At 42.6% G+C, this 24,858-nt stretch overlaps 1 protein-coding gene and 1 long non-coding RNA gene across 13 annotated transcripts in view; one reads left to right on the forward strand and one right to left on the reverse strand.

The window, feature by feature from the left end:
* LOC127928268 (unconventional myosin-XV-like) overlaps positions 1-23,554 on the forward strand; it is a 31,357-nt gene extending 7,803 nt beyond the window's left edge. The window contains exons 5-13 of one of the 12 annotated variants that reach the window (XR_008131130.1): positions 2,450-2,546; positions 2,748-2,908; positions 7,001-7,134; positions 14,480-14,611; positions 18,197-18,330; positions 22,019-22,159; positions 22,355-22,694; positions 22,860-22,924; positions 23,125-23,554. Coding sequence is in view for 1 of the 12 variants with exons in the window: in XM_052515432.1 (XP_052371392.1) it covers positions 2,450-2,546; positions 2,748-2,908; positions 7,001-7,134; positions 14,480-14,611; positions 18,197-18,330; positions 22,019-22,159; positions 22,355-22,548 (993 nt within the window). In the remaining 11 variants the exon portion in view is untranslated. Of the gene's footprint in view, positions 1-2,449; positions 2,547-2,747; positions 2,909-7,000; positions 7,135-14,479; positions 14,612-18,196; positions 18,331-22,018; positions 22,160-22,354 lie in introns of all 12 variants that reach the window. The other 11 variants (XR_008131121.1, XR_008131129.1, XR_008131131.1 and 8 more) reach the window with 11 other exon arrangements.
* On the reverse strand, positions 15,537-16,668 carry LOC127928271 (uncharacterized). Its single transcript, XR_008131136.1, has 4 exons — positions 16,639-16,668; positions 16,476-16,562; positions 16,076-16,171; positions 15,537-15,886 (listed from the first exon to the last, which is right to left on the reverse strand). It is a non-coding gene; the product is annotated as an uncharacterized LOC127928271 (long non-coding RNA).
* Positions 23,555-24,858: the final 1,304 nt, after the last annotated feature.

Raw genomic sequence — 24,858 nt, forward strand, 5'->3', positions numbered from 1 at the left:
TTCCCTTCTGTCTCTGTCAGTCTACTAGACTGTGTCTGTTCCCTTCTGTCTCTCAGTCTACTAGACTGTGTCTGTTCCCTTCTGTCTCTGTCAGTCTACTAGACTGTGTCTGTTCCCTTCTGTCTCTGAGTCTACTAGACTGTGTCTGTTCCCTTCTGTCTCTGTCAGTCTACTAGACTGTGTCTGTTCCCTTCTGTCTCAGTCTACTAGACTGTGTCTGTTCCCTTCTGTCTCTGTCAGTCTACTAGACTGTGTCTGTTCCCTTCTGTCTCTGTCAGTCTACTAGACTGTGTCTGTTCCCTTCTGTCTCTGAGTCTACTAGACTGTGTCTGTTCCCTTCTGTCTCTGAGTCTACTAGACTGTGTCTGTTCCCTTCTGTCTCTGTCAGTCTACTAGACTGTGTCTGTTCCCTTCTGTCTCTGAGTCTACTAGACTGTGTCTGTTCTCTTCTGTCTCTGAGTCTACTAGACTGTGTCTGTTCCCTTCTGTCTCTGAGTCTACTAGACTGTGTCTGTTCCCTTCTGTCTCTGTCAGTCTACTAGACTGTGTCTGTTCCCTTCTGTCTCTGAGTCTACTAGACTGTGTCTGTTCCCTTCTGTCTCTGAGTCTACTAGACTGTGTCTGTTCCCTTCTGTCTCTGTCAGTCTACTAGACTGTGTCTGTTCCCTTCTGTCTCTGTCAGTCTACTAGACTGTGTCTGTTCTCTTCTGTCTCTGAGTCTACTAGACTGTGTCTGTTCCCTTCTGTCTCTGAGTCTACTAGACTGTGTCTGTTCCCTTCTGTCTCAGTCTACTAGACTGTGTCTGTTCCCTTCTGTCTCTGAGTCTACTAGACTGTGTCTGTTCCCTTCTGTCTCTGTCAGTCTACTAGACTGTGTCTGTTCCCTTCTGTCTCTGTCAGTCTACTAGACTGTGTCTGTTCCCTTCTGTCTCTGAGTCTACTAGACTGTGTCTGTTCCCTTCTGTCTCTGAGTCTACTAGACTGTGTCTGTTCCCTTCTGTCTCTGAGTCTACTAGACTGTGTCTGTTCTCTTCTGTCTCTGAGTCTACTAGACTGTGTCTGTTCCCTTCTGTCTCTGTCTACTAGACTGTGTCTGTTCCCTTCTGTCTCTGAGTCTACTAGACTGTGTCTGTTCCCTTCTGTCTCTGTCAGTCTACTAGACTGTGTCTGTTCCCTTCTGTCTCTGAGTCTACTAGACTGTGTCTGTTCCCTTCTGTCTCTGTCAGTCTACTAGACTGTGTCTGTTCCCTTCTGTCTCTGAGTCTACTAGACTGTGTCTGTTCCCTTCTGTCTCTGTCAGTCTACTAGACTGTGTCTGTTCCCTTCTGTCTCTGTCAGTCTACTAGACTGTGTCTGTTCCCTTCTGTCTCTGAGTCTACTAGACTGTGTCTGTTCCCTTCTGTTTCTGTCTACTAGACTGTGTCTGTCTGTCTCTGTCTACTAGACTGTGTCTGTTTCCTTCTGTCTCTGAGTCTACTAGACTGTGTCTGTTCCCTTCTGTCTCTGTCAGTCTACTAGACTGTGTCTGTTCCCTTCTGTCTCTGTCAGTCTACTAGACTGTGTCTGTTCCCTTCTGTCTCTGTCTACTAGACTGTGTCTGTTCCCTTCTGTCTCTGAGTCTACTAGACTGTGTCTGTTCCCTTCTGTCTCTGTCAGTCTACTAGACTGTGTCTGTTCCCTTCTGTCTCTGAGTCTACTAGACTGTGTCTGTTCCCTTCTGTCTCAGTCTACTAGACTGTGTCTGTTCCCTTCTGTCTCTGTCAGTCTACTAGACTGTGTCTGTTCCCTTCTGTCTCTGTCAGTCTACTAGACTGTGTCTGTTCCCTTCTGTCTCAGTCTACTAGACTGTGTCTGTTCCCTTCTGTCTCAGTCTACTAGACTGTGTCTGTTCCCTTCTGTCTCTGAGTCTACTAGACTGTGTCTGTTCCCTTCTGTCTCTGTCTGTCTACTAGACTGTGTCTGTTCCCTTCTGTCTCTGTCTACTAGACTGTGTCTGTTCCCTTCTGTCTCTGAGTCTACTAGACTGTGTCTGTTCCCTTCTGTCTCTGTGAGTGTCTGTGTTCTTAGGATGATTTCTGTAATAATATTCTGTTGTGTGTATATCTCTCTCTGTGTATTACAGTGGGTTCTGATCATGTTCTGTTGTGTGTATCTCTGTGTATTACAGTGGGTTCTGATCATGTTCTGTTGTGTGTATCTCTGTGTATTACAGTTGGTTCTGATCATGTTCTGTTGTGTGTATCTCTGTGTATTACAGTGGGTTCTGATCATGTTCTGTTGTGTGTATCTCTCTCTGTGTATTACAGTTGGTTCTGATCATGTTCTGTTGTGTGTATCTCTCTCTGTGTATTACAGTTGGTTCTGATCATGTTCTGTTGTGTGTATCTCTCTCTCTGTGTATTGTGTATACACTCAGTGGGTGCTGATCATTTGTCCTCCTGTGCTGCAGGTGGCGCTGGACGTGATAGAGGAGCTGTGTTACGAGATGGGTCTACACAGACTGGAGGCCGTTGACGAGTACGCTGTCTTCCTGGTCACGAAAAGAGGTATACACACACACACACACACACACACACACAGACACAGACACAGACTGGCCATACTACTGTCTGTCTGTCTGTCTGTCTGTCTGTCTGTCTGTCTGTCTGTCTGTCTGTCTGTCTGTCTGTCTGTCTGTCTACAGGTCAGACTGTCCATACTTTAATATTACAGTTTGTATGTGTGTGTGTCTGTCTGTCCATTTGCAGGTGAGAATGTCCGTCCCCTCAATAAGAGGGAGTACATCCTGGACATTGCTACGGAGGCGGAGCCAGTGGACTGTAACTACAGCCTGTGGTTCAGGAGGGTCATCTGGACACAGACGCTCAAATTTGACAACGAGCTCTGTGTCACCATGCATTATAACCAGGTATAACAGCACTATGATGCATTATAACCAGGTATAACAACACTATGATGCATTATAACCAGGTATAACAACACTGATGCATTATAACCAGGTATAATAACACTATGATGCATTATAACCAGGTATAACAACACTATGATGCATTATAACCAGGTATAACAACACTATGATGCATTATAACCAGGTATAACAACACTATGATGCATTATAACCAGGTATAACAACACTGATGCATTATAACCAGGTATAACAACACTATGATGCATTATAACCAGGTATAACAACACTATGATGCATTATAACCAGGTATAACAACACTATGATGCATTATAACCAGCTATAACAACACTATGATGCATTATAACCAGGTATAACAACACTATGATGCATTATAACCAGGTATAACAACACTATTATGCATTATAACCAGGTATAACAACACTATGATGCATTATAACCAGGTATAACAACACTGTGATGCATTATAACCAGGTATAACAACACTATGATGCATTATAACCAGGTATAACAACACTATGATGCATTATAACCAGGTATAACAACACTATGATGCATTATAACCAGGTATAACAACACTATTATGCATTATAACCAGGTATAACAACACTATGATGCATTATAACCAGGTATAACAACACTGTGACACATTATAACCAGGTATAACAACACTATGATGCATTATAACCAGGTATAACAACACTATGACACATTATAACCAGGTATAACAACACTATGATGCATTATAACCAGGTATAACAACACTATGATGCATTATAACCAGGTATAACAACACTATGATGCATTATAACCAGGTATAACAACACTGTGATGCATTATAACCAGGTATAACAACACTATGATGCATTATAACCAGGTATAACAACACTAAGATGCATTATAACCAGGTATAACAACACTATGATGCATTATAACCAGGTATAACAACACTATGATGCATTATAACCAGGTATAATAACACTATGATGCATTATAACCAGGTATAACAACACTATGATGCATTATAACCAGGTATAACAACACTATGATGCATTATAACCAGGTATAACAACACTGATGCATTATAACCAGGTATAACAACACTAAGATGCATTATAACCAGGTATAACAACACTATGATGCATTATAACCAGCTATAACAACACTGATGCATTATAACCAGGTATAACAACACTACGATGCATTATAACCAGGTATAACAACACTATGATGCATTATAACCAGGTATAACAACACTATGATGCATTATAACCAGGTATAATAACACTATGATGCATTATAACCAGGTATAATAACACTATGATGCATTATAACCAGGTATAACAACACTATGATGCATTATAATTATAACCACGTATAACAACACTATGATGCATTATAACCAGGTATAACAACACTGTGATGCATTATAACCAGGTATAACAACACTGTGATGCATTATAACCAGGTATAATAACACTGTGATGCATTATAACCAGGTATAATAACACTGTGATGCATTATAACCAGGTATAATAACACTATGATGCATTATAACCAGGTATAACAACACTGTGATGCATTATAACCAGGTATAACAACACTATGATGCATTATAACCAGGTATAACAACACTAAGATGCATTATAACCAGGTATAACAACACTGTGATGCATTATAACCAGGTACAACAACACTACGATGCATTATAACCAGGTATAACAACACTGTGGTGCATTATAACCAGGTATAACAACACTGATGCATTATAACCAGGTATAATAACACTATGATGCATTATAACCAGGTATAACAACACTATGATGCATTATAACCAGGTATAACAACACTATGATGCATTATAACCAGGTATAACAACACTGATGCATTATAACCAGGTATAACAACACTATGATGCATTATAACCAGGTATAACAACACTATGATGCATTATAACCAGGTATAACAACACTATGATGCATTATAACCAGGTATAACAACACTGATGCATTATAACCAGGTATAACAACACTGTGATGCATTATAACCAGGTATAACAACACTGTGATGCATTATAACCAGGTATAACAACACTATGATGCATTATAACCAGGTATAACAACACTATGATGCATTATAACCAGGTATAACAACACTATGATGCATTATAACCAGGTATAACAACACTATGATGCATTATAACCAGGTATAACAACACTGTGATGCATTTTAACCAGGTATAACAACACTATGATGCATTATAACCAGGTATAACAACACTGTGATGCATTATAACCAGGTATAACAACACTATGATGCATTATAACCAGGTATAATAACACTATGATGCATTATAACCAGGTATAACAACACTATGATGCATTATAACCAGGTATAACAACACTATGATGCATTATAACCAGGTATAACAACACTATGATGCATTATAACCAGGTATAACAACACTATGATGCATTATAACCAGGTATAACAAACATGACATTATATGATGCATTATAACCAGGTATAACCTATGATGCATTATAACCAGCTGTATAACAACACTGTGATGCATTATAACCAGGTATAACAACACTGTGATGCATTATAACCAGGTATAACAACACTATGATGCATTATAACCAGGTATAACAACACTATGATGCATTATAACCAGGTATAACAACACTGTGATGCATTATAACCAGGTATAACAACACTACGATGCATTATAACCAGGTATAACAACACTATGATGCATTATAACCAGGTATAACAACACTATGATGCATTATAACCAGGTATAACAACACTATGATGCATTATAACCAGGTATAACAACACTATGATGCATTATAACCAGGTATAACAACACTATGATGCATTATAACCAGGTATAACAACACTATGATGCATTATAACCAGGTATAACAACACTATGATGCATTATAACCAGGTATAACAACACTGTGATGCATTATAACCAGGTATAACAACACTATGATGCATTATAACTAGGTATAACAACACTATGATGCATTATAACCAGGTATAACAACACTATGATGCATTATAACCAGGTATAATAACACTATGATGCATTATAACCAGGTATAACAACACTATGATGCATTATAACCAGGTATAACAACACTACGGTGCGTTATAACCAGGTATAACAACACTATGAATCATTATAACCAGGTAAAACAACACTGTGATGCATTATAACCAGGTATAACAACACTACGATGCATTATAACCAGGTATAACAACACTATGAATCATTATAACCAGGTATAACAACACTATAAAGCATTATAACCAGGTATAACAACACTATGATGCATTATAACCAGGTATAACAACACTATGATGCATTATAACCAGGTATAATAACACTATGATGCATTATAACCAGGTATAACAACACTATAAGGCATTATAACCAGGTATAACAACAGTGATGCATTATAACCAGGTATAACAACACTGTGATGCATTATAACCAGGTATAACAACACTATGATGCATTATAACCAGGTATAACAACACTGTGATGCATTATAACCAGGTATAACAACACTATGAAGCATTATAACCAGGTATAATAACACTATGATGCATTATAACCAGGTATAACAACACTATGATGCATTATAACCAGGTATAACAACACTATGATGCATTATAACCAGGTATAACAACACTGTGATGCATTATAACCAGGTATAACAACACTATGATGCATTATAACAAGGTATAACAACACTATGATGCATTATAACCAGGTATAACAACACTATGATGCATTATAACCAGGTATAATAACACTATGATGCATTATAACCAGGTATAACAACACTATGATGCATTATAACCAGGTATAATAACACTATGATGCATTATAACCAGGTATAACAACACTGTGATGCATTATAACCAGGTATAACAACACAACCATGCATTATAACCAGGTATAACAACAATATGAAGCATTATAACCAGGTATAACAACACTATGATGCATTATAACCAGCTATAACAGTCTGCTCTGTATTTACTTTATAACAGGTGCTTCCAGACTACCGTAAGGGCTTGATGAACATCCTGCCCAGAGGTAAAGTCTCTGAACAGCTGTTCCTCCAGATCTCTAAACTATCAGCTCTGCAACACAGAGCCAAGGACATGATGTTCATACCCAGCATGTAAGAACACATATTACAGTGCATTATGGGGGAGCTGGTTGCTGTGTACAGTGAATTATGGGGGAGGTGGTTGCGGTGTACAGTGCATTATGGGTTACAGCCTCATTCTAACACTGATGGTTTTTTAAGTCCCCTCATCAATGCCCCATAATGACAGACATTTTTGCAAATGTATAAAAAAATTAAAAACTGAAATATGACATTTACATAAGTATTCAGACCCTTTACTCAGTACTTTGTTGAAGCACCTTTGGCAGTGATTAAAGCCTCGAGTCTTCTTGGGTATGACGCTACAAGCTTGGCACACCTGTATTTGGGGAGTTTCTCCCATTCTTCTCTGCAGATCCTCTCAAGCTCTGTCAGGCTGGATGGGGAGCATCGCTGCACAGCTATTTTCAGGTCTCTCCAGAATAAGGCTGTAACGTAACAACACTGTATATATAGGGGCAGTACTCACAACACTGTATATATAGGGGCAGTACTCACAACACTGTATATATAGGGGCAGTACTCACAACACTGTATATATAGGGGCAGTACTCACAACACTGTATATATAGGGGCAGTACTCACAACACTGTATATATAGGGGCAGTACTCACAACACTGTATATATAGGGGCAGTACTCACAACACTGTATATATAGGGGCAGTACTCACAACACTGTATATATAGGGGCAGTACTCACAACACTGTATATATAGGGGCAGTACTCACAACACTGTATATATAGGGGCAATACTCACAACACTGTATATATAGGGGCAGTACTCACAACACTGTATATATAGGGGCAAAACTCACAACAATGTATATATAGGGGCAATACTCACAACACTGTATATATAGGGGCAGTACTCACAACACTGTATATATAGGGGCAGTACTCACAACACTGTATATATAGGGGCAGTACTCACAACAATGTATATATAGGGGCAATACTCACAACACTGTATATATAGGGGCAGTACTCACAACACTGTATATATAGGGGCAGTACTCACAACACTGTATATATAGGGGCAGTACTCACAACACTGTATATATAGGGGCAGTACTCACAACACTGTATATATAGGGGCAAAACTCACAACAATGTATATATAGGGGCAGTACTCACAACACTGTGTATATAGGGGCAGTACTCACAACACTGTATATATAGGGGCAATACTCACAACAATGTATATATAGGGGCAGTACTCATAACACTGTATATATAGGGGCAGTACTCATAACACTGTATATACGTGCAGTTTAGTGACATCACTTCCTGAAACAGGAGGTACAAATATATAACATTGGTTCACAATATCAACATGTGTACAGCAACACCTCTCCCATAAGTGAATACACTTTCTCTACATCATCTCTATGTAATCTCTCCATCATCTCTATGTAATCTCTACATCATCTCTATGTAATCTCTCCATCATCTCTATGTAATCTCTACATCATCTCTATGTAATCTCTCCATCATCTCTATGTAATCTCTCCATCATCTCTATGTAATCTCTCCATCATCTCTATGTAATCTCTCCATCATCTCTATGTAATCTCTCCATCATCTCTATGTAATCTCTCCATCATCTCTATGTAATCTCTCCATCATCTCTATGTAATCTATCCATCATCTCTATGTAATCTCTCCATCATCTCTATGTAATCTCTATGTAATCTCTCCATCATCTCTATGTAATCTCTCCATCATCTCTATGTAATCTCTCCATCATCTCTATGTAATCTCTCCATCATCTCTATGTAATCTCTCCATCATCTCTCCATCATCTCTATGTAATCTCTCCATCATCTCTATGTAATCTCTCCATCATCTCTATGTAATCTCTCCATCATCTCTATGTAATCTCTCCATCATCTCTATGTAATCTCTCCATCATCTCTATGTAATCTCTCCATCATCTCTATGTAATCTCTCCATCATCTCTATGTAATCTCTCCATCATCTCTATGTAATCTCTCCATCATCTCTATGTAATCTATCCATCATCTCTATGTAATCTCTCCATCATCTCTATGTAATCTCTCCATCATCTCTATGTAATCTCTCCATCATCTCTATGTAATCTCTCCATCATCTCTATGTAATCTCTCCATCATCTCTATGTAATCTCTCCATCATCTCTATGTAATCTCTCCATCATCTCTATGTAATCTCTCCATCATCTCTACGTAATCTCTCCATCATCTCTATGTAATCTCTCCATCATCTCTACGTAATCTCTCCATCATCTCTCCATCATCTCTATGTAATCTATCCATCATCTCTATGTAATCTCTACATCATCTCTATGTAATCTATCCATCATCTCTATGTAATCTCTCCATCATCCCTATGTAATCTCTCCATCATCTCTATGTAATCTCTAAATCATCTCTATGTAATCTATCCATCATCTCTATGTAATCTCTACATCATCTCTATGTAATCTCTCCATCATCTCTATGTAATCTCTCCATCATCTCTATGTAATCTCTCCATCATCTCTATGTAATCTCTCCATCATCTCTATGTAATCTCTCCATCATCTCTCCATCATCTCTATGTAATCATCTCTATGTAATCTCTCCATCATCTCTCCATCATCTCTATGTAATCTCTCCATCATCTCTATGTAATCTCTCCATCATCTCTATGTAATCTCTCCATCATCTCTATGTAATCTCTCCATCATCTCTATGTAATCTCTCCATCATCTCTATGTAATCTCTCCATCATCTCTATGTAATCTCTCCATCATCTCTATGTAATCTCTCCATCATCTCTATGTAATCTCTCCATCATCTCTATGTAATCTCTCCATCATCTCTATGTAATTTCTCCATCATCTCTATGTAATCTCTCCATCATCAATCCGTAATCTCTCCATCATCTCTATGTAATCTCTCCATCATCTCTATGTAATCTCTCCATCATCTCTCCGTAATCTCTCCATCATCTCTATGTAATCTCTCCATCATCTCTATGTAATCTCTCCATCATCTCTATGTAATCTCTCCATCATCTCTATGTAATCTCTCCATCATCTCTATGTAATCTCTCCATCATCTCTATGTAATCTCTCCATCATCTCTATGTAATCTCTCCATCATCTCTATGTAATCTCTCCATCATCTCTATGTAATCTCTCCATCATCTCTATGTAATCTCTCCATCATCTCTATGTAATCTCTCCATCATCTCTATGTAATCTCTCCATCATCTCTATGTAATCTCTCCATCATCTCTATGTAATCTCTCCATCATCTCTATGTAATCTCTCCATCATCTCTATGTAATCTCTCCATCATCTCTATGTAATCTCTCCATCATCTCTATGTCATCTCTCCAGCATATCTATGTAATCTCTCCATCATCTCTATGTAATCTCTCCATCATCTCTATGTAATTTCTCCATAATCTCTATGTCATCTCTATGTAATTTCTCCATCATCTCTCAGTAATCTCTCCATCATCTCTATGTAATCTCTCCATCATCTCTATGTAATCTCTCCATCATCTCTATGTAATCTCTCCATCATCTCTATGTAATCTCTCCATCATCTCTATGTCATCTCTCCATCATCTCTATGTAATCTCTCCATCATCTCTATGTAATTTCTCCATCATCTCTATGTCATCTCTATGTAATTTCTCCACCCTCTCTCCATCATCTCTATGTAATCTCTCCATCATCTCTATGTAATCTCTCCATCATCTCTATGTAATCTCTCCATCATCTCTATGTAATCTCTCCATCATCTCTCCATCATCTCTATGTAATCTCTCCATCATCTCTCCATCATCTCTACGTCATCTCTATGTAATCTCGCCATCATCTCTATGTAATCTCCCCATTATCTCTATGTAATCTCTCCATCATCTCTATGTAATCTCTCCATCATCTCTATGTAATCTCTCCATCATCTCTATGTAATCTCTCCAGCATATCTAGGTAATCTCTCCATCATCAATATTTAATCTCTCATCATCTCTCCATCATCTCTATGTAATCTCCCCATCATCTCTATGTCATCTCTATGTAATCCCTATGTAATCTCTGTAATCTCTATGTAATCTCTCCATCATCCCTCCATCATCTCTATGTAATCTCTCCATCATCAATATTTAATCTCTCATCATCTCTCCATCATCTCTATGTAATCTCCCCATCATCTCTATGTCATCTCTATGTAATCCCTATGTAATCTCTGTAATCTCTATGTAATCTCTCCATCATCTCTCCATGATCTCTACATCATCTCTATGTAATCTCTCCATCATCTCTATGTAATCTCTCCATCATCTCTATGTAATCTCTCCATCATCTCTCCGTAATCATCTCCATCATCTCTATGTAATCTCTCCATCATCTCTATGTAATCTCTCCAGCATCTCTATGTAATCTCTCCATCATCTCTATGTAATCTCTCCATCATCTCTATGTAATCTCTCCAGCATCTCTATGTAATCTCTCCATCATCTCTATGTAATCTCTCCATCATCTCTATGTAATCTCTCCATCATCTCTATGTAATCTCTCCATCATCTCTATGTAATCTCTCCATCATCTCTATGTAATCTCTCCATCATCTCTATGTAATCTCTCTATCATCTCTATGTAATCTCTCCATCATCTCTATGTAATCTCTCCATCATCTCTATGTAATCTCTACATCATCTCTATGTAATCTCTACATCATCTCTATGTAATCTCTCCATCATCTCTCCGTAATATCTCCATCATCTCTATGTAATCTCTACATCATCTCTATGTAATCTCGCCATCATCTCTATGTAATCTCTCCATCATCTCTATGTAATCTCTCCATCATCTCTATGTAATCTCTCCATCATCTCTATGTAATCTCTCCACCATCTCTACGTAATCTCGCCATCATCTCTATGTAATCTCGCCATCATCTCTATGTAATCTCTACATCGTCTCTATGTAATCTCTACATCATCTCTATGTAATCTCTCCAGCATCTCTATGTAATCTCTCCAGCATCTCTATGTAATCTCTCCATCATCTCCATGTAATCTCTCCATCATCTCTCCGTAATCTCTCCATCATCTCTATGTAATCTCTCCATCATCTCTATGTAATCTCTCCATCATCTCTCCATCATCTCTCCGTAATATCTCCATCATCTCTATGTAATCTCTCCATCATCTCTATGTAATCTCTCCATCATCTCTCCATCATCTCTCCGTAATCTCTCCATCATCTCTATGTAATCTCTCCATCATCTCTATGTAATCTCTCCATCATCTCTATGTAATCTCTCCATCATCTCTATGTAATCTCTCCATCATCTCTCCATCATCTCTATGTAATCTCTCCATCATCTCTATGTAATCTCTCCATCATCTCTATGTAATCTCTCCATCATCTCTATGTAATCTCTCCATCATCTCTATGTAATCTCTCCATCATCTCTCCATCATCTCTCCATCATCTCTTCATCATCTCTCCATCATCTCTCCATCATCTCTTCATCATCTCTCCGTAATCTCTCCATCATCTCTATGTAATCTCTCCATCATCTCTATGTAATCTCTCCATCATCTCTATGTAATCTCGCCGTAATCTCTCCGTATTCTCTCCATCATCTCTATGTAATCTCTCCATCATCTCTATGTAATCTCTCCGTCATCTCTCCGTATTCTCTCCATCATCTCTCCGTAATCTCTCCATCATCTCTATGTAATCTCTCCATCATCTCTATGTAATCTCTCCATCATCTCTATGTCATCTCTCCATAATCTCCCCATCATCTCTATGTCATCTCTATGTAATCTCTCTGTAATCTCTCCATCATCTCTACGTAATCTCTCTAATCTCTCTGTAATCTCTACGTCATCTCTATGTAATCTCTCCATCATCTCTATGTAATCTCTCCATCATCTCTATGTAATCTCGCCATCATCTCTATGTAATCTCGCCATCATCTCTCCGTAATCTCTCCATCATCTCTATGTAATCTCTCCATCATCTCTATGTAATCTCTCCATCATCTCTATGTAATCTCTCCATCATCTCTATGTAATCTCTCTGTAATCTCTCCATCATCTCTATGTAATCTCTTTAATCTCTCTGTAATCTCTACGTAATCTCTCCATCATCTCTATGTAATCTCTAAGTAATCTCTCCATCATCTCTGCGTAATCTCTCTGTAATCTCTACATCATCTCTCCATCATCCCTCTGTAATCTCTATGTCATCTCTATGTAATCTCTGTCATCTCTATGTAATCTCTATGTAATATCTACATCATCTCTATGTAATCTCTATGTCATCTCTCCATCATCTCTATGTAATCTCTCCGTCATCTCTATGTAATCTCAATGTCATCTCTATGTAATCTCTGTGTCATCTCTATGTAATCTCTATGTCATCTCTATGTCATCTCTATGTCATCTCTATGTAATCTCTATGTAATCTCTGTGTAATCTCTGTGTCATCTTTATGTAATCTCTGTGTCATCTCTGTGTAATCTCTGTGTCATCTCTATGTCATCTCTATGTCATCTCTGTGTAATCTCTATGTCATCTCTATGTAATCTCTATGTAATCTCTGTGTCATCTCTATGTAATCTCTGTGTCATCCCTATGTAATCTCTATGTCATCTCTATGTAATCTCTGTGTCATCTCTATGTAATCTCTATGTCATCTCTGTAATCTCTGTGTCATCTCTATGTAATCTCTGTAATCTCTGTGTCATCTCTCTGTAATCTCTGTGTCATCTCTATGTAATCTTATCGTCATCCCTATGTAATCTCTATGTCATCTCTGTAATCTCTGTGTCATCTCTATGTAATCTCTGTGTCATCTCTATGTAATCTCTATGTAATCTCTATGTAATCTTTTTGTCATCCCTATGTAATCTCTATGTCATCTCTGTAATCTCTGTGTCATCTCTATGTAATCTTTTCGTCATCCCTATGTAATCTCTATGTCATCTCTGTAATCTCTGTGTCATCTCTATGTAATCTTTTCGTCATCCCTATGTAATCTTTTCGTCATCCCTATGTAATCTCTATGTCATCCCTATGTAATCTCTATGTCATCTCTGTAATCTCTGTGTCATCTCTATGTAATCTTTTCGTCATCCCTATGTAATCTCTATGTCATCTCTATGTAATCTTTTCGTCATCCCTATGTAATCTCTATGTCATCTCTGTGTCATCTCTATGTAATCTCTATGTAATCTCTATGTAATCTCTATGTAATCTCTGTCAACTCTCCATCATGTCAATGAATGTAAAAAAAAAAACAACCTAGAACTGAGAAACATTAAAAATATATATTTTTTATCCTTTATCCTTTCTCTCGCCAGCCATGAGTTGTCAGAGTACATCCCCCCTTCTGTTTGGGAAGCAGCCTCCCCAGGCATGGGTCACCATGGTAACTCAGCACGTGCAGCAGGTCCAGACCCTCAACCCGCACCAGGCCAAAGCTCAGTTTCTGGGTACGACACAGACACACACCTAACACACACTAATACACATACAATGCAATACAAAAGTATGTGGACACCCCTTCAAATGAGTGGATTTGTCTATTTCAGCCACACGCCCATTGCTGACAGGTGTATCAAATCGAGCACACAGCCATGCAATCTCCACAGACAAACATTGGCAGTGGAATAGCCTTTACTGAAGAGCTCAGTGACTTTCAACGTAGCTCTGTCATAGGCTGCCACCTTTCCAACAAGTCAGTCCGTCACATTTCTGTCCTGCTAGAGCTGGTCAACTGTAAGTGCTGTTATTGTGAAGTGGACATTTTTAGGAGCAACAATGGCTCAAACCGCAAAGTGGTAGGCCACACAAGCTCACAGAACGGGACCTCCGAGTGGTAGGACACACAACCTCACAGAACGGGACCCCCGAGTGGTAGGCCACACAACCTCACAGAACGGGACCCCCGAGTGGTAGGCCACACAACCTCACAGAACGGGACCTCCGAGTGGTAGGCCACACAACCTCACAGAACGGGACCTCCGAGTGGTAGGCCACACAACCTCACAGAACGGGACCTCCGAGTGGTAGGCCACACAACCTCACAGAACGGGACCCCCGAGTGGTAGGCCACACAACCTCACAGAACGGGACCTCCGAGTGGTAGGCCACACAACCTCACAGAACGGGACCTCCGAGTGGTAGGCCACACAACCTCACAGAACGAGTGGTAGGCCTCACAACCTCTCAGAACGGGACCTCCGAGTGGTAGGCCACACAACCTCACGGAACGGGACCACCGAGTGGTAGGCCACACAACCTCACAGAACGGGTGGTAGGCCACACAACCTCACAGAACGGGACCTCCGAGTGGTAGGCCACACAACCTCACAGAACGGGACCCCGAGTGGTAGGCCACACAACCTCACAGAACGGGACCTCCGAGTGGTAGGCCACACAACCTCACAGAACGGGACCTCCGAGTGGTAGGCCACACAACCTCACAGAACGGGACCTCCGAGTGGTAGGCCACACAACCTCACAGAACGGGACCTCCGAGTGGTAGGCCACACAACCTCTCAGAACGGGACCTCCGAGTGGTAGGCCACACAACCTCACAGAACGGGACCTCCGAGTGGTAGGCCACACAACCTCACAGAACGGGACCTCCGAGTGGTAGGCCACACAACCTCACAGAACGGGACCTCCGAGTGGTAGGCCACACAACCTCACAGAACGAGTGGTAGGCCACACAACCTCACAGAACGAGTGGTAGGCCACACAACCTCACAGAACGGGACCTCCGAGTGGTAGGCCACACAACCTCACAGAACGGGACCTCCGAGTGGTAGGCCACACAACCTCACAGAACGGGACCTCCGAGTGGTAGGCCACACAACCTCACAGAACGGGACCTCCGAGTGGTAGGCCACACAACCTCACAGAACGGGACCCCGAGTGGTAGGCCACACAACCTCACAGAACGAGTGGTAGGCCACACAACCTCACAGAACGGGACCTCCGAGTGGTAGGCCACACAACCTCACAGAACGAGTGGTAGGCCACACAACCTCACAGAACGGGACCTCCGAGTGGTAGGCCACACAACCTCACAGAACGGGACCTCCGAGTGGTAGGCCACACAACCTCACAGAACAGGACCACCGAGTGGTAGGCCACACAACCTCACAGAACGGGACCTCCGAGTGGTAGGCCACACAACCTCACAGAACGGGACCTCCGAGTGGTAGGCCACACAACCTCACAGAACGGGACCTCCGAGTGGTAGGCCACACAACCTCACAGAACGGGACCTCCGAGTGGTAGGCCACACAACCTCACAGAACGGGACCTCCGAGTGGTAGGCCACACAACCTCACAGAACGAGTGGTAGGCCACACAACCTCACAGAACGAGTGGTAGGCCACACAACCTCACAGAACGAGTGGTAGGCCACACAACCTCACAGAACGGGACCTCCGAGTGGTAGGCCACACAACCTCACAGAACGGGACCTCCGAGTGGTAGGCCACACAACCTCACAGAACGAGTGGTAGGCCACACAACCTCACAGAACGGGACCTACGAGTGCTGAAGCATTAGTGTGTAAACATCATCTGTCCTCGGTTGCAACACATCACTACCGAGTTCCCAACTGCCTCGAGAAGCAACGTCAACACAATAACTGTTCGTAGGGAGTGTCATATGGGTTTCCATGGCCGAGCAGCCGCACATAAGCCTGAGATCATCATCATGCTCAATGCCAAGCGTCGGCTGGAGTGGTGTAAAGCTCACCGCCATTGGGCTGTGGAGCAATGGAAACGCGTTCTATGGAGTGATAATTAACACTTCACCGTCTGGCAGTCCGATGGACGAATCTGGGTTTGGCGGATGCCAGGAGAACGCTACCTGCCCCAATGCATAGTGCCAACTGTAAAGTTTGGTGGAGAACGCTACCTGCCCCAATGCATAGTGCCAACTGTAAAGTTTGGTGGAGAACGCTACCTGCCCCAATGCATAGTGCCAACTGTAAAGTTTGGTGGAGAACGCTACCTGCCCCAATGCATAGTGCCAACTGTAAAGTTTGGTGTAACGTCTAGTGGAAAGCCTTCCCAGAAGAGTGGAGGCTGTTATAGCAGCATTGTTCCAACATCTAGTGGAAAGCCTTCCCAGAAGAGTGGAGGCTGTTATAGCAGCAATGTTCCAACATCTAGTGGAAAGCCTTCCCAGAAGAGTGGAGGCTGTTATAGCAGCAATGTTCCAACATCTAGTGGAAAGCCTTCCCAGAAGAGTGGAGGCTGTTATAGCAGCAATGTTCCAACATCTAGTGGAAAGCCTTCCCAGAAGAGTGGAGGCTGTTATAGCAGCAATGTTCCAACATCTAGTGGAAAGCCTTCCCAGAAGAGTGGAGGCTGTTATAGCAGCAATGTTCCAACATCTAGTGGAAAGCCTTCCCAGAAGAGTGGAGGCTGTTATAGCAGCAATGTTCCAACATCTAGTGGAAAGCCTTCCCAGAAGAGTGGAGGCTGTTATAGCAGCAATATTCTAACATCTAGTGGAAAGCCTTCCCAGAAGAGTGGAGGCTGTTATAGCAGCAATGTTCCAACATCTAGTGGAAAGCCTTCCCAGAAGAGTGGAGGCTGTTATAGCAGCAATGTTCCAACATCTAGTGGAAAGCCTTCCCAGAAGAGTGGAGGCTGTTATAGCAGCAATGTTCCAACATCTAGTGGAAAGCCTTCCCAGAAGAGTGGAGGCTGTTATAGCAGCAATGTTCCAACATCTAGTGGAAAGCCTTCCCAGAAGAGTGGAGGCTGTTATAGCAGCAATGTTCCTACATCTAGTGGAAAGCCTTCCCAGAAGAGTGGAGGCTGTTATAGCAGCAATGTTCTAACATCTAGTGGAAAGCCTTCCCAGAAGAGTGGAGGCTGTCATAGCAACCTGCTGAGGGGAGGACGGCTCATAATGATGCCATTCCACCTCCAGACATTACCACGAGCCCATCCTCCCCAATTAAGGTGCCACCAACCTCCTGTGACATACCCACCAGGATATGCTGTGTGTGTGTGTCTGACTGTGCCCCCCCCCCCCCCCCCCAGGTCTGGTCAGTGCATTCCCCATGTTTGGCTCCTCCTTCTTCTACGTCCAGTCCAGCAGCAGTGGCTCCATCTACGCTCCCTGTATCCTGGCTGTCAATCAAAATGGACTGCACTTTCTCAACAAGGACACTCACGTAAGGCCCGCCCACACCGCTCACTAAGTCCCACCCACACCTCTCACTAAGTTCCGCCCACACCGCTCACTAGGTCCCACCCACACCGCTCACTAAGTCCCGCCCACACCGCTCACTAAGTCCCGCCCACACCGCTCACTAAGTCCCACCCACACCGCTCACTAAGTCCCACCCACACCACTCACTAAGTCCCACCCACACCGCTCACTAAGTCCCACCCACACCTCTCACTAAGTCCCGCCCACACCGCTCACTAGGTCCCACCCACACCGCTCACTAAGTCCTGCCCACGCCGCTCATTAAGTCCCACCCACACCGCTCACTAAGTCCCACCCACACCGCTCACTAAGTCCCACCCACACCTCTCACTAAGTCCCGCCCACACCGCTCACTAGGTCCCACCCACAACGCTCACTAAGTCCCGCCCACACCGCTCATTAAGTCCCACCCACTTTGCCCTTGTGTTCCACCCCCCACACATGCGGTGATCTCACCTGCCTTAAATGGTGCCTCTGGAGACAAAACTTCTCTCATCTCAACGCCTAGGTTTACCTCCACTGTACTCTCATCCTACCATACCCTTGTCTGTACAATATGCCTTGAATCTATTCTTCCGCGCCCAGAAATCTGCTCCTTTTACTCTCTGTTCTGAACGCACTAGACGACCAGTTCTTATATATCCTTTAGCCATACTCTCATCCTACTCCTCCTCTGTTCCTCGGGTGATGTGGAGGTTAACCCAGGTCCTGCGTGTCCCCAGGCGCTCTCATTTGTTGACTTCTGTAACCGTAAAGGCCTTGGTTTCATGCATGTTAACATTAGAAGCCTCCTCCCTAAGCTTGTTTTACTCACTGCTTTAGCACATTCTGCTAACCTTGATGTCCTTGATGCTGTGTCTGAATCCTGGCTTAGGAACCAAAAATCCTGAAATGTCCCATTCATAATTATGTTTTCAGACAAGATAGAACTGCCAAGGGGGGTGGAGTTGCAATCTACTGCAGAGATACAGTGCCTTGAGAAAGTATTCGGCCCCCCTTGAACTTTGCGACCTTTTGCCACATTTCAGGCTTCAAACATAAAGATATAAAACTGTATTATTTTGTGAAGAATCAACAACAAGTGGGACACAATCATGAAGTGGAACGACATTTATTGGATATTTCAAACTTTTTTAACAAACAAAAACTGAAAAATTGGGCGAATACTTTCGCAAGGCACTCTATGTCCTACTATCCAGGTCTGTGCCAAAACAATCCCCCCAAAAAATCCACCTTTCCAAAAACAAGCCACCATTGCCGCTTGTTATAGACCACCTTCAGCCCCCAGCTGGACACCAAAGAATTCTGAGATTTCCATCCCCAACTACAACATTTTCCGTCAAGATAGAACTGCCAAAGGGGGAGGAGTTGCAATCTACTGCAGAGATAGCCTACAAAGTTCTGTCATACTTTCCAGGTCTATTGCCAGACAGTTCTAGCTTCTAATTTTAAAAATTAATCTCTCCAGAAATAAGTCTGTCACTGTTGACACCTGTAATAGACCCCCATTTGTGTTCAAAGTTCGTTGTGTCAGGTAAGTGACCTAAACTGACACAAATTATCAACGAACCTACCAGGTACAACTCTAAATCAGTAACCATGGGCACCCTCTTAGATATCATCCTGACAAACTTGCTCTCTAAATACACCTCTGCTGTCTTCAACCAGGATCTCAGTGATCATCGCCTCATTGCCTGCGTGTGTAATGGGTCCGCTGTCAAACGACCACCCCTCATCACTGTCAAACGCTCCCTGAAACACTTCAGCGAGCAGGCCTTTCTAATCGACCTGGCCCGGGTATCCTGGAAGGATATTGACCTCATCCCGTCAGAAGAGGATGCCTGGTTGTTCTTTAAAAGTGCTTTCCTCACCATCTTAAATAATTCAGAAAATGTAGAACTAAGAACAGATATAGCCCTTGGTTCACCTCAGACTTGACTGCCCTTAACCAACACAAAAACATCCTATGGCGTTCTGCATTAGCATCGAACAGCCCCCGTGATATGTGGTCCTTCTGTAGCTCAGTTGGTAGAGCATGGCGCTTGTAACGCCAGGGTAGTGGGTTCGATTCCCGGGACCACCCATACGTAGAATGTATGCACACATGACTGTAAGTCGCTTTGGATAAAAGCGTCCGCTAAATGGCATATATTATTATTATTATATGCAGCTGTTCAGGGAAGCTAGAAACCATTATACACAGGCAGTTAGTAGAGCTAAGGCTAGCTTTTTCTAGCAGAAATTTGCTTCCTGCAACACAAACTCAAAAAAGTTCTGGGACACTGTAAAGTCCATGGAGAATAAGAACACCTCCTCCCAGCTGCCCACTGCACTGAAGATAGGAAACACTGTCACCACTGATAAATCCACAATAATCGAGAATTTCAATAAGCATTTTTCTACGGCTGGCCATGCTTTCCTCCAGGCTACCACAGCCAGCAGCTCCACACCCCCCCACAGCATCTCGCCCAAGCATTTCCCATTTCTCCCAAATCCGTTCAGCTGATGTTCTGAAAGACAACTTGCACCCTCTCTTTCTAAAATTGTCTGCCAAATTTGTTGCACCCCCTCTATTACTAGTTCAACCTCTCTTTCGTATCGTCTGTGAGTCCCCAAAGATTGGAAAGCTGCCGTTTCAAAGGGGGAGACACCCTGGACCCAAACTGTTATAGACCTATATCCATCCTGCCCTTCTAAAATCTTCGAAAGCCAAGTTAACTAATCCCACCGTACCTTCTCCGCTATGCAATCTGGTTTCCGAGCGGGTCACGGGTGCACCTCACCCACACTCAAGGTCCTAAACGATATCATAACCGCCATCGATAAAAGACAGTACTGTGCAGCCGTCTTCATCGACCTGGCCAAAGCTTTTGACTCTGTCAATCACCGCATTCTTATCGGCTCAATAGCCGTGGTTTCTCAAATGACTGACTCGCCTGGTTCACCAACGACTTCTCAGATAGAGTTCAGTGTGTCAAATCGGAGTGCATGTTGTCCAGATTTCTGGACTTCAGTCTCTATGGAGGTGACACATGGTTCAATTCTCGGGCCGACTCTTTCCTCTGTGTACATCAATGATGTCGCTCTTGCTGCTGGTGATTCTCTGATCCACCTCTACGCAGACGTCACCATTCTGTATACTTCTGGCACTTCTTTGGACACTGTGCTATCAAACCTCCAAATGAGCTTCAACGCCATACAACTCTCCTTCCGTGGCCTCCAACTGCTTTTAAATGCTAGTAAAACTAAATGCATGCTCTTCAACCGATTGCTGCCCACACCCTCCCGCCCGACTAGCATCACTACGCTGGACGGTTCTGACTTAGAATATGTAGACAACTACAAATACCTAGGTGTCTGGCTAGACTGTAAACTCTCCTTCCAGACTCATATTAAACATCTCCAATCCAGTAGTAATTGTATGTTTGGGTACTGTGGTGCAGGAGCTGCAGACAGTGGTCCCCCTGGTGCAGGTAATAGTTGTAATTGTATGTTTGGGTCCTGTGGTGCAGGAGCTGCAGACAGTGGTCCCCCTGGTGCAGGTAATAGTTGTAATTGTATGTTTGGGTCCTGTGGTGCAGGAGCTGCAGACAGTGGTCCCCCTGGTGCAGGTAATAGTTGTAATTGTATGTTTGGGTCCTGTGGTGCAGGAGCTGCAGACAGTGGTCCCCCTGGCGGAGGTTCAGTCTACCCGCACCCAGAGACCCTCGTCCGGGACCAGCTACCCCTACGTAGACCTCACTCTGGGAGATCTGACCACTCACAGAGTCACGCAGATACAGCTCAAACAGGTACACACACATCACACACACACACACATCACACACACACAGACACAGACACACACACACACACACACACATTGTAACTATTTCATGTTTTGTGTGTGTGTGTCTGTGTCTGTGTGTGTGTGTGTGTGTGTGTGTGTGTGTGTGTGTGTGTGTGTGTGTGTGTGTGTGTGTGTGTGTGTGTGTGTGTGTGTTTAGGGATTGGAGCTGTGTCGTGTCATTGCCATGCACGTGGAGAACATGCTGTCAGTCAGGGAGAAGAGATTCACCCTGCCACCCAGCGAGGTCACTGTGTTATAAGACACTGTCTGTCTGTCAGGGAGAAGAGATTCACCCTGCCACCCAGAGAGAAGAGACGCACCCTGCCACCCAGAGAGGTCACTGTGTTATAAGACACTGTCTGTCTGTCAGGGAGAAGAGATTCACCCTGCCACCCAGAGAGAAGAGACGCACCCTGCCACCCAGAGAGGTCACTGTGTTATAAGATACTGTCTGTCTGTCTCTAAGGGAGAAGAGACTCACCCTGCCACCCAGAGAGGTCACTGTGTTATAAGACACTGTCTGTCTCTCAGGGAGAAGAGATTCACCCTGCCACCCAGGGAGGTCACTGTGTTATAAGACACTGTCTGTCTGTCTGTCTCTCAGGGAGAAGAGACTCACCCTGCCACCCAGAGAGAAGAGACTCACCCTGCCACCCAGCGAGGTCACTGTGTTATAAGACACTGTCTGTCTGTCAGGGAGAAGAGATTCACCCTGCCACCCAGGGAGGTCACTGTGTTATAAGACACTGTCTGTCTGTCTGTCTCTCAGGGAGAAGAGACTCACCCTGCCACCCAGAGAGAAGAGACTCACCCTGCCACCCAGCGAGGTCACTGTGTTATAAGACACTGTCTGTCTGTCTGTCTCTCAGGGAGAAGAGACTCACCCTGCCACCCAGAGAGAAGAGATTCACCCTGCCACCCAGAGAGGTCACTGTGTTATAAGACACTGTCTGTCTCTCAGGGAGAAGAGATTCACCCTGCCACCCAGAGAGAAGAGACTCACCCTGCCACCCAGAGAGAAGAGATTCACCCTGCCACCCAGAGAGAAGAGATTCACCCTGCCACCCAGAGAGAAGAGACTCACCCTGCCACCCAGAGAGAAGAGATTCACCCTGCCACCCAGAGAGAAGAGATTCACCCTGCCACCCAGAGAGAAGAGATTCACCCTGCCACCCAGAGAGAAGAGATTCACCCTGCCACCCAGAGAGAAGAGATTCACCCTGCCACCCAGAGAGAAGAGATTCACCCTGCCACCCAGAGAGAAGAGATTCACCCTGCCACCCAGAGAGAAGAGATTCACCCTGCCACCCAGAGAGTTCACTGTAAAACCATAAAACAAGTGACATGTTTACAAACTTTAACGTCAGTGTTTAAAACATTAAAACTTGTTTAAAACATTTAGATTTGCCAAAACGAGTCGTTTTTTGCAGTCATTTTTCAATAGGAAACGACATGAAGTGTATCTAGAGATCATGCTATATATAGTGTAGAGATCATGCTATATATAGTGTAGAGGTCATGCTATATATAGTGTAGAGATCATGCTATATATAGTGTAGAGGTCATGCTATATATAGTGTAGAGGTCATGCTATATATAGTGTAGAGGTCATGCTATATATAGTGTAGAGGTCATGCTATATATAGTGTAGAGGTCATGCTATATATAGTGTAGAGATCATGCTATATATAGTGTAGAGGTCATGCTATATATAGTGTAGAGATCATGCTATATATAGTGTAGAGGTCATGCTATATATAGTGTAGAGGTCATGCTATATATAGTGTAGAGGTTGTGCTATATATAGTGTAGAGGTCATGCTATATATAGTGTAGAGGTCATGCTATATATAGTGTAGAGGTCATGCTATATATAGTGTAGAGGTCATGCTATATATAGTGTAGAGGTCATGCTATATATAGTGTAGAGTCATGCTATATATAGTGTAGAGATCATGCTATATATAGTGTAGAGGTTGTGCTATATATAGTGTAGAGGTTGTGCTATATATAGTGTAGAGATCATGCTATATATAGTGTAGAGGTCATGCTATATATAGTGTAGAGGTCATGCTATATATAGTGTAGAGGTCATGCTATATATAGTGTAGAGATCATGCTATATATAGTGTAGAGGTTGTGCTACATATAGTGTAGAGGTCATGCTATATATAGTGTAGAGATCATGCTATATATAGTGTAGAGGTCATGCTATATATAGTGTAGAGGTCATGCTATATATAGTGTAGAGGTCATGCTATATATAGTGTAGAGATCATGCTATATATAGTGTAGAGGTCATGCTATATATAGTGTAGAGGTCATGCTATATATAGTGTAGAGGTCATGCTATATATAGTGTAGAGGTTGTGCTATATATAGTGTAGAGGTCATGCTATATATAGTGTAGAGGTCATGCTATATATAGTGTAGAGGTTGTGCTATATATAGTGTAGAGGTTGTGCTATATATAGTGTAGAGATCATGCTATATATAGTGTAGAGGTCATGCTATATATAGTGTAGAGGTCATGCTATATATAGTGTAGAGGTCATGCTATATATAGTGTAGAGATCATGCTATATATAGTGTAGAGGTTGTGCTATATATAGTGTAGAGGTCATGCTATATATAGTGTAGAGGTCATGCTATATATAGTGTA

The sequence above is a fragment of the Oncorhynchus keta genome, unplaced genomic scaffold, assembly GCF_023373465.1.
Source record: "Oncorhynchus keta strain PuntledgeMale-10-30-2019 unplaced genomic scaffold, Oket_V2 Un_scaffold_2576_pilon_pilon, whole genome shotgun sequence".
Classification (NCBI taxonomy): Eukaryota; Metazoa; Chordata; class Actinopteri; order Salmoniformes; family Salmonidae; genus Oncorhynchus; species Oncorhynchus keta.